We start from the raw sequence: 16287 nt of genomic DNA, 5'->3' as shown, positions 1-16287 counted from the left end.
TGTGTAGGGTATAATTTATGTCGAGCCGTTGATTTATTAGAAAAATATGCATTGTTTTTCTAATAATTTAACGAGTTAATTATTCCGCTTGTACTACGGTTAAAACACACATTGTTCAGATGATGTATTTCAAGACATTAGTCTTTAAAGTGCTCTTGTGTGCGGGACTAATATCTTCCACATCTAAACCCAAGCCTCCGTTGCTAATTCCAGAACACCTGACCGTACTGGATGAAAACTTCTTAACCACTCATTTTACTCAAAAACACGTTACACAACGAGAGCCAAATGTATTGAAAATGCTGTTCCCGTTGGCCTTTCAGAGTAATCAAGTGTTTGCCAGATCTGTCATTCTTAAGAAGCTGCCAAGTGCTGCTCACAAAAGATGCTGAATGTGTCGATGCTCCAGCTGTGTGTGTGTGTGTGTGTGTGTGTGTGTGTGTGTGTGTGTGTGTGTGTGTGTGTGTGTGTGTGTGTGTGTGTGTGTGTGTGTGTGTGTGTGTGTGTGTGTGTGTGTGTGTGTGTGTGACAGGACAGAGCTGAAGCTAAGAGAAAAGACCTCTGGCTGAACCGCGTGTCCTGGAGCTTCTCAGACAGAGAGCGTTCTTACTAACCCAACCATCGGACAGAAGCTCAGCCACACATCATAACACACATCGTTAATCAGACTGAGAGGAACAACGTCCTGTCTGCGGTCAGAACATAATCATATCAATAACTCATAACACACTGAACGTCTATAACACATTTCTGCAATGCACAAGATAACGTGTTAACATGAGAGAAACACTGTAGTGTCTTCATCCAGTCTTTAATCTGTTATCATATCTTCACACACTATAGCAATACTGTATCAGATGAGCTGCGGAGCACGTTTACGATCAGTAAAACACACACACAGAGCTGCAAACTTACAAATCATGCACTAAATGGGGTTCCCACGGGTCCTTGAAATCCTTGACCGGGAACCCTAACCCTAACCCTTGAATCTGAAAGAAAAAAATGATAAGGCCCTGGAAAGTCTTTGAAAATAAACACGTTCTTGAAAGTGCTTTTGGAAAAAATCCCATTTTAATCCCTTCGGTCCGCTAATGTGTTATTCTGCCAGCACTTTGTGGACACTAGCTTACTTGATTTATGCTAGTTACACACATTAACGTGTTATGTTAAGTGTGTCCCACATGAGGACTTTGTGTTGTGCAATGATGTATCGAGTCCATCAGGTGTTATGGGAAGTGTTCCCGGTTCCGGCTGACCTAGTTAATGCAGCCTAACAATCAGTCAATTGATCTGAATAATGAGAGTAAAACATGTTCTGTGTGTATGCCATAGTAAAGAGATGTGTTTTTAGTCTAGATTTAAACTGACAGAGTGTGTCTGCTTCCCGAACAATGCTAGGAAGTGGGGCTGTAATGATAAGCGATATGAAATCGAAATCGCAATACGCAGGTCCACGAACCTGTATCGCGATGTGAGAAGGCAGAATCGTGACACACCCCTTCCAACTGCCAGAATTATCCTTCCTGTCCAGGTCCAACTTTTAAGTCAGCAGTATGGCAACATTTCAGCTACCTGGTGGAGAACAAGGATGACAATCGTGTAGTTGACAAGACCCACACAATTTGATGTAAGTGTTTCAAGAAGCTTCCCCAACCGGCTGGCAACGTGGTGTGAGCGTGGCGTTTCTGTTGCGTGTCATCCGCGGGGCGGCTGCGTGGCGTTTTCTCTTTCTTTGCACACCAGAATCTGACGCGGCGCTTCTGTTGGTATTGATGTACAGGAGGCCCTATACTTCATGTTAAATATATATTGCCTATTGGTACCGCAAAGAAAACGTTGGCAATAGCCTATTGACCATACAGATATATGGTATTGACGGCAAAATAGGCTACAGAATACTGTACAGAATAAAACTGTTTTGTCCCCCCCATATCGAGGTTTGTATCGTACCGTGGGTCAAAAATTGTGATACGAACCGAATCGTGGGTTTGGTGTATCGTTACAAGACTGTTCCAGAGTTTAGGAGCTAAATAGGAAAAGGATCGACCGCCTGCAGTTGATTTAGATATTCTAGGTATGATCAACTGGCCAGAGTTTTGAGACCGCAATAGACGTGATGGAGTATAATGTGTTAAGAGCTCGCTTAAGTACCGGGGAGCTAAACCATTTAGTGCTTTGTAAGTAATAAGCAAGATTTTAAAATGTATGCGATGTTTAATAGGGAGCCAGTGCAGTGTTGACAGAACTGGACTAATATGATCATACTTCCTGGTTCTAGTAAGAACTCGAGCTGCTGCGTTTTGGACCAGCTGGAGTTTGTTTATTAAGCGAGCAGGGCAACCACCCAGTAGAGCATTACAATAATCTAGCCTTGAGCTCATGAACGCATGTACTAACTGTTCAGCATTTGGCATTGAAAGCATGTGCCGTAATTTAGATATATTTTTAAGATGATAGAATGCGGTTTTACAGATGCTAGAAACGTGGCTTTCAAATGAAAGATTGGTATCAAAGAGCACACCCAGGTTCCTCACTGACGACGAGGGCTTGACAGAGCAGTCATCAAGTGTTAGACAGTATTCTCGGTTACTACTGGTGGAGCTTTTCTGTCCAATAATATAAAAAATCAGTTTTATCTGAATTAAGTTGCAGGAATAACACATTAAGTTCTTGAATATGAGGGTATTGGACTTGGAAAGACCCCGAAGGCTCTTTGAATTTGAAGTCAACCGAGTAAAAGTGATTGTGGTCATTTCATAGTAGTGTGTGTTGATCAATAATCTGCTCCTGTGATAATCTCTGTGAAAAGGAATACAAGCTGCTGGTGTTTTACTGCCTCTAGTGTTCATCATGTGAATTGTGTGTGTGTGTGTGTGTTTTTTTTTTTTCATTGGAGTGTTTGACAACTGCTTGTGAAACTTCCAGTGGATCTACAGTATCGCTCCTGAATGTGTTTAGATGTAACAGACTCTTCTCCTGCTGTCGTGTGATCGTGAGAGATTAGCGGTTCATTATTGGCAGATGACCAGGAGTGAGGCTCGGTTTCTGATTTCACAATGGCTCTTCATGAACACTGTAGAGTAATTAAATGTAGCAGGAATAATTGCTTGAAGTAGCATGTCCTGCTACAGACTTGATGAGGGTGTTTAGACTTCATGCGGTTAGCTAGTGTAAGCAAATGATCTTGAGATCTCCATGGGAACAGGTTGGGTCTGTTTTTGAGGGTTAGCTTTGGGTCATTTTCATCAGGAGCAGGAAACTGAAACTGCTCCCGAAGGTAATGCTGGTTCTGATAGAAAGCTGTCAAAATACACAGAGCAGCTCAGTTTGAGGAGCACAACAACCAGTTGAGGCGTTGACTCGGCCCCCAGATTCCCCAGATCTCAATCCAATCGAGCTGCTGTGGGATGAGCCGAACAAACAAGTCTGATCCACCTCGCAACTTACAGGACTTAAATTATCTGCTGCTAACATCTTGGTGCCAGATACTAAAAATTGTAATTATTAGTAATTAAATGGTACATATTATAACCTTTTTAAAGTGTCACAGTGACAGCTTTTGTACCATTTTCCTGAGAGTGTTGTTGCAGTATATTAACATTTTATGACTTGCATGTTCAGGACTATTTTATGAACTGTAAAATATACCAGCACTAAAATCAGCTCCAGGTTTGTTTAGACGCTTCATCTCCATCTTGTAAACAGAGAAATCTCAGCATGCTGTTCTTCTTGTGAGTTGTTTTTGCTGTAGTTTTCTCTGTTGTTCTGACTGGACCCTCCCGCTGAGCACAACAAAGCCGGGGAAGTGGTAAAGTTGGACGCGGATGCATGAGAATGGGCCGTGTTATGTCATTAAAGCGTCCGCCGGGAGCAGGGGCGCAGAAAAAAAAGAAACATCTTTTGATTGTTTAGGGAAACAATGCAGACATGCACCGGGACACATTCCATGATCAGCAGCAAAGCGGACGCATTCCTGCGGCTAATGGAGCTGGTCCCAGGGTCAAAGGTCAAACGTCTACTGTGTGGATCTGATGATGGCTGGAGCGTGCTCATGCTGTCGACACACACTCTTATCACAGACTCTCGTAAATATGCTTTATGTGTGTTTGTTCTGGTTGAGTGGTTTATCAGGCGCACAATGCTTGTGAAATCTTCCACAGACATATAAAACTGCTGGACATTTCTGGAGTTTTTAGGGGTTTTATTGTCTGTTCAAGGCTCAAAGTTTGGGCTGGACAGGGTCAGAATGGGCTCCTTTGGTAGTGGTATTAAAGTAATGAATGTACTACATTAAATAACCGCTCAAACAGTGTTGATGATATTTCAGCATGTCATACATTTCCTTACAGATGAACTCATGATTTGTTGGCACTGATAGTGGGATGCTCTACTCTCTAAATGAACAGGCCGGGTTTTGTCACAGTATCAATTTCTTTTATCTTTTGATAGATACTGACCACTGCAGACCCACACGAGCTGCAGTTTTGGAGATGCTCTGACCCAGGCGTCTAGCCATCACAATTTGGCTCTTGTCAAACTCTTTTTTTCCTGTTTCTAACACATCAACTTTGATGACTAAATGTTCACTTGCTGCCAATTAGAACCAATAGTTAATAGGTGAAACCCTAAAACTTGTATAGTTTTTGTTGCTGTGTGTGTACATGTGTGTGTTAAAATGTTAAGAGGCGCATAGATTTAAGTTGGTGTTTCAGTTCTACACAAGCAAAAAAATACAAAAATAAATTTTTACTTAAACTGTTGTCTTAATGAGAAAAAAATGCAAGGAGCTAAAAATAAAAAGATTCAACACAGTCCATGTAATTGCACGTGGAAAATTAAAACGTGTTTATACTTTTGTGGCACTTGAAAAATAATTTGGTGCCTAACTTTTTCCCTTATAGGAGCCAATGGCTCCTTTAATTGAAATGTTTGTCTGGAGCCCTGTCATCCCATCTCAGTAACAGTTTAATACTTAATCGCACATCCAAACGTAGTCACAGAAGGGGCTCATCTTCTTTAAGATTATCTGAAACAGCCGTCGCATCCTCTCACACTGCCTAATCAATCACTCAGTTCTCATTGGCAGGTAGATTGACAGTGTTACCGGCCAATTGCAAAACCCACCCGCATTTGGCGTGTGGCCGGTTGTTAATTTCAGGCCCTGTGTGTGTATATATGTATATATAAGAGAGATGTCACTACCTGAACTTCAGTGATTGGCTGCCGACCTCGTTTAATGCTTAATGTTTGGATAAAGTCGAAAACTACCCAACATGTTGATGCCCATGGCCCCTCTCAGCACTCTCTGGTCCACTGTCAATCCCACAATGCGCCATGAGAGCGTGAAGCTCAACTTCCGTAGGAATGAATTGAAAAAGCTCGCTCTAGTGGACACACACCTTTACGGTGCGCAATGAAAGAGAACTCTGGTGTTTGAGTGGATTCTGACTAACTTAAATGCATCTGATTGGCCATCGTGTTAATGCACTCAACAGTTCGGTTAGATTGCTCATCTCTTCAGAAACATGCTGTAGATATAAGCCTTTGATGCTCTTCACAGATATACCAGTACTCTGTACTGCCGGTTCTGCAGATATGCTGGCATCGCCACATTTTTTTTTTACATTTCAGTATTATATACTTATTATATAATAATTTGCTACATTTGTATGACGCTTTTCTTAGTCCTCAAAGCGCTTTACATGAAAGGGGGAATCTACTCAACAACCACCAACGTTTTGTGTTGTGTGCAATCTAATGAGTTGGTCCTGAAGTACAACAGGTATCAATATACAAGCCATCACTTCTATTAATAGAGTCAGTATATAATGGTGTATCATCTGATGTAGGGGCTCACTCAGTAATGTTAGCTTTGTTTCTGGGCAAATCATAAAACCATTATATAGGATCCGCGTGCTGAAATGGCCAGCCTGCAGTCCAGATCTTTCACCATTAGAAAACATTTGGCGCATCATAAAGAGGAAGATGCGACAAAGAAGACCTAAGACAGTTGAGCAGCTAGAAGCCTGTATTAGACAAGAATGGGACAACATTCCTATTCCTAAACTTGAGCAGCTCGTCTCCTCAGTCCCAGACGTTTGCAGACTGATATAAACAGAAGAGGGGATGACACACAGGGGGAAACATGGCCACGGCACAACTTTTTTGGAATTGGGTTTGTATGCCAGAAAGTTGTTTCGTGGAAGCGGCCCTCCTTCCGTGTGTTATTGTTCTTGATTTCCTCAGATCCCAGGCTCAAGTGTGTATCTCCAGCTAATCTCCAGCATGTTGTTCGTTCTGGACTATAAAAGCGTTTAGTAGATCTCTGCTATTTTGAGGAAGGATTGTAAAAAGCACTGAAATAAACGAGCAGCTTATGTAATAATTACAGCACTATAAAACGTGGATGTGTGTAACCTGCTTACGTTACTGTGAGGAGGAAAACACACAGCAAAGACGTAAATCCCACGTGTCGGAGAATTAGCACAGACGAGAGAGAGAGAGAGAGAGAGAGAGAGAGAGTCATTCACTCTCTCTGGTCTGAAGTTAGCTGTGGAATAAGCTTTGATTTGTCGTTTCCTGTTGTGTTGTTTACTCCCATCTTGGATTTCCTCTAAAGTAATGCCAGAGGTTTCTCTGAGAAATGCTGCTATAAACACTGAAGAGTGTGTGTGTGTGTGTGTGTGTGTGTGTGTGTGTGTGTGTGTTGCAGGCTGTGACCGGAAGGAGTTTCTCTGACAGGGACTTCAGAGCTGGACTCGACAACGGCATCTTACTGTGCGAGTGAGTAACACACACACACACCTGCGGTTTTAATCATGCCGAGCTGCTGTCCAGTGATGATTTCATGTTGTGATGTATGATCTTGTACATTAGTGTGTGTCTTTAGCGTGACTCCTGTGTGTCTGGCCCTCGCTCCAGGTGCGTCCTCAAACATTTCTCCAGCGCCACATAAAACACACACACACACACACACACACACACACACACACACACACACACACACACACACACACACACACACACACACAAGGCCTTTATTCTGCTCTTCTTCCTGATCTTGACAGTCCTTTTATTGCAGAAGTTATGGCCTATCCGATCACGTTTCATCTGTGTGTCCTTCAGGAGCTGAACATGGCTGAGTTTAGTCCCCTAAACTGACTTTTACAGCCCATTCTCTTGCCTCAGTTTTCATGTGATTCTGATCTGTCTGAATCAGCCTGACTGCATAAGGTGAAGGCCGTGACACACCAAACCCTCTTTAAAGCACTATCAGTGGTGAAAGTGTGTGTTTTTCTCTGGCCCTTAAAGACTAACGAGAGGACATCCCTCTCCACTCCAGCAGAGGGCAGCCGAAATATAAACCACAGCAATACAGCAATACACTGACCACTGATGGATGTGATGAAAAGAGAAGAGCCCTCACTTCTGCTCATCTTCTCTTCATCCTGATTATTGCTTCCAGACGTCATGTTCAAAAGGCCACAGATGATGGTCCGACTAGTGCCGACGGTGCTGAACACGCCACAGAAACGCTGGACACTGACTAACTATATAAAACTATAAAGTGGCTTATAAATGATCTAGTGGTTTTAGACATAAATACTTATTTTTAGTAAGTTGTGGATTTGGATTTATACTTAGACATTCTCAAAGACGTTTTGTCAAGGTTTAGATGTTTTTGCAGTGATTTAACCACAGACAACCCTGAACATGGAACTTTTGGTTACATACAACATCAATATTTTATAAAAATGTAACATAAATGGACAGGCATGCTTTATCAGAGCCTAATCAAGTCTGGGTCTGATCTGATGTCAGCCTCTTATTCGAGTCTTCTGGCTCAATTTTACTATGGTGTTGCCGCCACACCTGTTCATTTGTGTCTCTCTCTCTCTGTGTGTGTGTGTGTGTGTGTGTGTGTGTGTGTGTGTGTGTGTACTTATTTATATTACATTATGCTCCCCACAAAAAGAAAACCTGAGATCAGCAGCCAGCGGTCCCCATAATGTAAATGGATTCATAAACATGCTAAGTTATGTTTTTTTGAAAATGTAAAAATGCAGAATGTTTCCTGTGATGGGTAGGTTTAGGGGCTGTGTGTGTGTGTGTGTGTGTGTGTGTGTGTGTGTGTGTGTGTGTGTGTGTGTGTGTGTGTGTGTGTGTGTGATGGGTAGGTTTATGGTGTGTGTGTGTGTGTGTGTGTGTGTGTGTGTGTGTGTGTGTGTGTGTGTGTGTTGTGTGTGTGTGTGTGTGATGGGTAGGTTTAGGGTTTGTGTGTGTGTGTGTGTGTGTGTGTGTGTGATGGGTAGGTTTAGGGGCAGTGTAGGGGGGTAGAATGTACAGTTTGTACAGTGTAAAATCCATTACGCCTATGGACAGTCCCCATAATTCACAACAACCGAATGTGTGTGTGTGTGTGTGTGTGTGTGTGTGTGTGTGTGTGTGTGAGCCTGTTTATGTGGTTTATGAGGACACAAATTTGTATAACTACATGGGTATTACACTGGTATTACACTATAAATGTGGTTTATGAGGACATATCAAATGTCCTCATAATTCAAATGGCCTTAAAAACATACTAAATGATGTTTTTTGAGAAAGTAAAAATGCAGAATGTTTCCTGTGATGGGTAGGTTTAGGGGCAGGGGCAGTGTAAGGGGATAGACAATACGGTTTGTACAGTATAAAAACCATTACGCCTATGGAGAGTCCCTGTAAACCACATAGACCAACATGTGTGTGTGTGTGTGTGTGTGTGTGTGTGGGGTGGGGGGGGGGGGGCAGAAGTGTCTATCTCTACTCTTGATATTTTAGAGTGTAACCCTTTAATTTCTGTGCACCTTTTTTTCTGGCTGATTTGTAGTTTGTACCACCAGTTTCATATTTTTCTGTAGTTCCCATTCATTTCCTGTATCAGTCATTTTTGACCGTTAAGGAGCCAAGTGTGGCTTATCCTCCCTGACCCATATCCGATTCAATCCCATGATTTGTGTGTGTGTTCAAACAACTAATGCAACACGAGTCACCCCATTCAGATGAAGCAAAAACATTCAACATTTCTGATCATTTCTGACTGAAGAGACCCAGAGAGTAAATGAAGGGTGACATTATGAGTTTATGCAGTATGATAATCACCTTTACATCAGGTTTCTGCCTCTGTCTCACTAACGGAGAAATCCTGAAGAAATCCCACTCAATCACAAGGAAAGGAATGTGTGTGGAAGTTTTAGTTTTAGTTTCTCTTTGTAATGTTATCAGAATCTGAAGAGCTTCTGGTGGGCGAGGGAACATGATCGTCTGTGTTGGTCATGCAGACAGATGTGGAAACCTCCATCAATCCTGAGGAAAGACTGACTCTCTCTCTCTCTCTCTCTCTCTCTCTCTCTCTCTCTCTCTCTCTCTCTCAGACTGCTGAGCGCGATCAGACCGGGTCTAGTGAAGAAGATAAACCGGCTGCCCACTCCTGTAGCTGCTCTGGTAAGGGTTACTAGTTTCTACTCATCTCTATCGTCTAAACCAGGGGTTTTCCTCCAGAGAGTTCTATGGGGTCCCGAGAAAATTTCAGAGAAAATAAGTTTAATTTCTGTTCTGTTTCTGTGGTAAATGTATCTCTCCTTTCTTGTTATGTATATGTATGTTTGCTTTGTTTCTTTCTAGTGAGTTTCTCTCACTATCGTCCCCTTTATTTTGCTCACTCACTGAGGTAGTAAGGCAGTAAATAAGCTGCTTACATACATTTATTGTACTTCAGGTTTATATCCAACATTACGTGTAGCCAATTTAAGTTTGGAAACAATGTTGTATTTATGATGTCTATTTACTATTTATCTAACAGTTTAACTGTTTTTTTCAAACATAAAAAATATATACTGGTGATGAATTTTAGGAAGGGTCCCTCATAAAAGGTTCATCATATTTGGGGTCCCTGGCGTCTAAACATCTCTGAATATGCCTGAAAGTTCTCCAAAACCCATCTAGAAATCACTTTTTGCACCATTAATTAACAAGACAAAGCTAGTTAACACAGTCGTGGGTTATCTTGCCTCACATTTCACGTTAATAATTAATCCTGGGTATTCATAAGCTGGTTGGTGTTCATCTGAGTATATTAAAACACAAGGGAATCATTTGGCTGTCAGGATTGCATTTCTCAGACACAAATATGTGCCTCCACTATGACTAAAATGTAAATGTTTCAGATGACATGCCTATTTTGCAGCGTTTACACCATCCCTGAGAAAGTCACCTGATGTTTATAGAAAGCATGTTTCTGTGAATGGTCAAAGAATCCAGAGTCTGTGTGGCGAAAACACATCTGGAGGAATCTGAGGAATCTTCTTGAGCTGAAGTTTGGTTTGTGTGTGTCTGTGTGTGTGTGTGTGTGTGTGTGTGTGTGTGTATGTGTGTGCTGAGAAGCAGATACTAGTCAAAATGTCAAACTCTATATTGAGTTTAAACCACGCTGAGGTTTCAGGCTAATGAATGCACCTCTTGTTTTCTTAATGTTCAGCCTCCACCTCCTTTTGTCCTCTCATCTCAAGTCCCAGAGTCCCATGGGGTGGATGAAAACAAGTGTGCACTCTTCACCACTAGAAAGCTTAGAAAGAGTTTGAAGGACAGCAGCCAGAGGAAGACATTGGTAAAGCAGCAGGTGTTAATCAGCAAGCGTTTGGAATTCGTGTTTTTTGGGGAAGTTTAGTTTGGCTGGGCCGCTTCCTCTCTCCTCCATCGCTCATTCCTTCCCTCTCTGGATCGGGGTCTTATCTTCCCCATCCACTCCTCCTATGGCTCGTTACAGGCGTGGGTAATTACACGCCAGCATTCCTCTCATCTCTCTCTCTATCGCTGTCGGCCTGGCTTCCCCTACGTCTCGTTATGATCCCAGAGCTGCAATTACACCACAATATCTTATTGCACATTAAAGCTCTGGAATGCGTCCTCTCGCCCGCTCTATCAGACCAAATCTGTGTTTGCGGTACATTCTCTCTGCTCCACATTAGATAGGTGTGCATCACATGCACGCTCCATGCGAAAAATAGGCATCATTATAGATGGAAAATTGGACAATTTTTATTTTTTATGGAATATTGCGACATCTCTGATGACAAGGGCGGGGCCACCTGTCACTCACATTAGATCAGCCAATATCAAACCACAGCCATCCAATCAATTCCCCACAGACATAATCAAACCCCGCCCACATTTGTTCTTGTTTGTGAAGCGATTCACTCGATATACGGCACAATTATACTGACTTTAAATAAAATGTAATAATCTTTAGTTCTGGTTATTTAAGCTGATTGGACACACGCGTTGGTTGTTTCAAGAGTCCTGACAACAGCTTTTTTGTTTACAAGTAGCATGCAACTCTGTCGTCATTATGTTAAGCCCCGCCCACTGACTCTATACACGATGTGATTGGCCTGAGTAGAGTTTGGTTTTCAAGCTTGCTAGCCAAATGACCAAATGACTTGCTAAATGACCATGGCTGCAAATTACATTTGTTGTCGCTTGGGTGAGTCTAGATTTCTAGTCTGCTTTTCTAAGAGACACATAACGGGTCTGCTGTCACTTCGTTTGGAATTATTTTTGTCAATGGAGCAAAAACAGACATGTAATATGTTTGTTACTCATCAATATTAATATCAGCATTGCTTAAATAGAGCGGTGCAGGTGTGACCTCACTGTAGGCCAACCGGCCGTTAGCATCGCAGTGGTTCCTGAGAGAGAAACCCTAAAGGATTTTCACATATGCTTTTGGATTATTGCTAAAAAAAAGTTTATGATACTTGTACATTTAGATTTTGATGCCTAAATGCAGTCGCCAGAAGTAAAAAGATTTAATAGAAAGCTATTAACGGACTACACCACAACATCACCATCACTAACTTCAACAACTGTTTCAGTTTTTATCTCAAAACGTTGTCCCAGAGCGGTTGAGTTGTAGTAGTTTCTAAGAGCACAGTTCAACGTCAAAAACACCTTTTTTAAGATGGCTAACAGCTTCAAAGGATTAGGAGTGGGGTAATACTGATGATTTAAAACATAGAATAAAACGTGAAAGTGTCCTGAGCTTGTGTTCAACACAGACCGTATTTCAGACCCCATTGACTTCGGGATTGGGGACGAGAAGGGCTAAAATGCTAACTCGTTTCCGCATTTTGGCCTACAAAGTTATGTCATACCTGATCCAGTCTATATTTAATTTAAGGAATACAACAAAACAGAATCTCTTGACTAGTGACAATAATTGATAATTACTAGTTTGTGGTAGCCATTACTGATATGGAATATGTCAAACGGACAGGCGTCACTTACAGCAGATGATTTTGAGATGAGATTTTAACTTCGCCTCAAACGCTGGACCTCATGAGACTGCTTAAGACACCAAAAGAAAAACAGTGAGAGCAAATATATTATTGAGAATGATAATGACAAACTTATTTACCAGTGAATAATATATTGGACACTGAAAGATATCAATTCAAATCTAATTAAAAATCTAATATTTTATCTAATGTAATATATCAGCCCAATATGTTATGTTTATTAGAGTATTATATTGTTAACTAAGCAACAAATGCCGTTGACTGGATTTTGAGTAAAGTCTCCTTTCTCATTTATTTTAGAAAGCGCACCGTCTCCTCCCTTTATAACGTCTGGCCAGTGCATCTTTCACACTCGGCTGATTTTGTTGTCAGATAATAAATTAAATGGATTACAAAGCATTCTGGGCAGATATAACTGCGGTTGCCTTTAATCCATTTATTGAAGGATTTTAGCTTTAAGGAAGATTGCGCAACATTGCAGATGTGTGTGTGTTATACAGCACGGTCGGGAGATTCTGACACAACATGAAGCGTTTCATAACAAAATGCCACAGCCTGAGTTATTGCACTTATTTCAGACAGTCTCAAGTCTGTCATCTTCTGAAGTAACGAACTGGTTGCAGGTCTTTTTGGCTCTTAAAGTGCAAAACAATTGTCAAGTGCAAATAAAACAGCTCCCGCTTCCTTTTCCTGTTGTTTTGGTTAAGGACTCTGACTCCAGTTGGGGGGTCTCAGGTTCGCTGTGGCTTGTTGTTAGTTTTGCATGAACTCCTGTAATACAGCAGTGTTTTAGATCCTGAAGCGCATACCTGGGATGTTTTTGAGATTTTGTCAGATATATTAGGAACTTTAATAGATGGATGATCTCAGCTCTTGTCAAAATAACCCGAGTTATGAATCATAATTAAAATGAATTGAGCAAATAATCTCAGTACATAGCTGAGGTTCTGCCAAACATTTCAATCCTCTTAATGGTAAACTGAATACATCCATAAATCTCACATATGTTTAAAGAAACCTTATTATTTGGAGACGTTCTTTTGGAAACATCTCAAAAGTTTGCACTTGATATTTTAGAAGTAGAACACAGAAACATGTTTTGTAAAGAAGGTTCTACTGTGGCGTTGTGTCCATTTCCTCAATCCATCTGCTTCTTACTCTCCCTGTTTCTCCAGCAGAGATGTTATGTCTGCTCCCCAGTTCCTCTTTATGCAGGTGTCAGCGTGTTGTTTGCGTGTTATTCTTGGCGTGGAGGCCGTATGGATGGCGGTGAAGGATTGTGTGCATTGGCTGTGATCATGGCTGCTACATTACACATGCTCTACTCCCTAGCATCTATAAAACTACATGCTACCATCTTAAAAATATATCTAAATTATGGCACATGCTTTCAATGCCAAATGCTGAACAGTTAGTGCATGCGTTCATGAGCTCAAGGCTAGATTATTGTAATGCTCTACTGGGTGGTTGCCCTGCTCGCTTAATAAACAAACTCCAGCTGGTCCAAAACGCAGCAGCTAGAGTTCTTACTAGAACCAGGAAGTATGATCATATTAGTCCAGTTCTGTCAACACTGCACTGGCTCCCTATTAAACATCGCATACATTTTAAGATCTTGCTTATTACTCAAAGCACTAAATGGTTTAGCTCCAGTACTTAAGCGAGCTCTTAACACATTATACTCCATTATTGCGGTCTCTAAACTCTGACCAGTTGATAATACCTAAAATATCTAAATCAACTGCAGGTGGTCGATCCTTCTCCTATAAAACATTATCAGAATGATTTGCATTCACATGGATTGGCGAAAACGACTAAATAATCTGTATTATGCATGCCAGACAAGTCATTTGGTGATAATTTTGTAAAGAACAACTGCACGCCTGCATATTCAAACGTGTTTGCTGATAGACTAAACGTTTAATGCCTATGTGCATGCTGTCACCCTTCTCACAGATTCACCTTTTTTAAGATAAAAGATGGTGTCATTTCAAAGTGTTTCAAAGTTTGCGTTCTCAAGCCACCAAACACTGTTGCCATGCAGATGAACGGCCAGAACGCATTACGAGTTTTCTATTTTTGTTTAAAATGGTGTCATGTAAGTGCCTCAAAGTAATTAACTAATGATTTTTTTTACAACGGAAGTGAATCAATCCAAAACTTACTTTAGCTGGACAATAACTTTCTTCTAGAGCTGATGTTCAGCCAGAACAATCTCTCTTCCATTAAGTCATCACTGTAAATCTGCTTTGAAGCTGTCTGTGTTGTGAAAGTGCTATATAAATGGAGAGGACTCTCCTCTGAATAACCAGATTCAGCTCTTCCAGTGCTGACAGCTGCAGAAACACGCGTGTGCACGGTCATGTGTGTAACTGTACATGATGAAACTCTGCTGACTTTTAGCTTCGGCTCTGTTACATGTGTTCAGTCAGTTCATCATATTTCTGCCTTTATGGAGGAACTGTAACATGCCAAACTGTCCTGTAAAGCAGACTAATATCTCCATTCCCAGTGTGAAGTAGAGTGGATCAGTGGAAACACGTTTCTTTTTAGTGTGCTTGGCATCGCCGTCTGGCTTTTACTGTCTTCTGGGTTTGGCTCATGCCAGCCGTATGTTACAGTAATTCACGAGGAGTAATTATCTGCCATTATTTTTGTATAACTTTAGCTAATTTCTTACTTCCAAAGACGACTGGAAATATTAACTAAAATAGTTGAACAGTGTTCTTCAATATTGTCAGTTATTCTATGTTTCACTATTTTAATATATCAGCAATGTTAGTAGTAAGCAAGTAGCAATGTTCCTAGTTTCTCATAAACAGGGCTATTCAGATTATAAAATCACATTATTGTGAGCAAGATATGCACTGCTGAATTAATGTTCAAGAAATATGGGATGAAGTTTGTCTCAAAATCATTATCACATGCTTGAAAATCTCTTTCAGCTTGCCTGAACACATTTATTTAATTCTGAATTTTGCAGAGAAGGGCAAATAGAGACATTTTTGTGAACACAAATGTTTTCTTTTGTATTAGTGTGTTGTAATTTGTGCATGCAACAGAGATTTTTCTGCTTGTCTGTACAAGATAAGCTATGCTTTATTAATAAGGTATGTACTGAATTTGGGGCTTCAGTATCACTTTCTTAAGTTGCTTTAAGCATCTTATATGAGGAAGTTTGCTTAATTACGATGCTATTGTTGTGCACACATTAATAGTTAGCACCAGGCCTGTCCATTGGTAGTAGTTTGTGTGTGTTTGTGTGGGCTTAAAAACCATGAAAAGAAAGTCTCAAAATCCAAATTAATCAAATTAGACCAATGATTTAGTAAATGAATGCACATGCATCATCTGATCCACTAATGCACATCTTTGTTGCATATTAATAAATTATGATAACTAATATCAAATAAAACATTTGTATTCACAATAATCGAGCGTAGCGTCAGTTCTGGCAGTTTAAACTCACGCCTACCTATAGGAACATGATCAAATCTAAACTATATGCTAATAGTCAATCATCTTTGACAACAGTGACAGAAATGTGTATTGGTACAAATTGCTGCACATTCATTTAGATCTGAATTTTGCACATGCAAGTTGAAAGGCATTTGCTTGTGGATAGAAAAACATATCCGCCACATTTATCTAGTTCATGGATAATTGTGCACGCATGTGTTAATCATTTTGAGACTAAATTCATCCCATGAAGAAACTACTTCTGACATCTGCACATAGGACCACATAAACTTATTTCGGTTTTACCCATAAAACAATGACACTCACTGCTTAACCATCATCATATGTTGGAGAAATGAACTGTCTAATCAAGACGTTCACACAAACGTTGTTTGAACCACATTGATTCAGCATTATAGAGCTCATCCTCATCATCATGCAGGTGGGGAGTTTTATATCATTTAAATGATTTAAATCAAAATGATTTGTGCACCCA

At 40.7% G+C, this 16287-nt stretch overlaps 1 protein-coding gene across 11 annotated transcripts in view; it reads left to right on the top strand.

Moving 5' to 3' along the window:
* limch1b (LIM and calponin homology domains 1b) overlaps window positions 1–16287 on the top strand; it is a 100969-nt gene that overhangs the window by 23938 nt on the left and 60744 nt on the right. For all 11 annotated transcript variants that reach the window (XR_010908299.1, XR_010908298.1, XM_067456740.1 and 8 more), the window contains exons 2-3: window positions 6713–6783; window positions 9411–9480. Coding sequence is in view for 9 of the 11 variants with exons in the window: in XM_067456740.1 (XP_067312841.1) it covers window positions 6713–6783; window positions 9411–9480 (141 nt within the window). In the remaining 2 variants the exon portion in view is untranslated. The remainder of the gene's footprint in view (window positions 1–6712; window positions 6784–9410; window positions 9481–16287) is intronic.

Source organism: Pseudorasbora parva, chromosome 11 (assembly GCF_024679245.1).
Source record: "Pseudorasbora parva isolate DD20220531a chromosome 11, ASM2467924v1, whole genome shotgun sequence".
Classification (NCBI taxonomy): Eukaryota; Metazoa; Chordata; class Actinopteri; order Cypriniformes; family Gobionidae; genus Pseudorasbora; species Pseudorasbora parva.
This window is presented reverse-complemented; position numbering and strand designations above follow the sequence as displayed.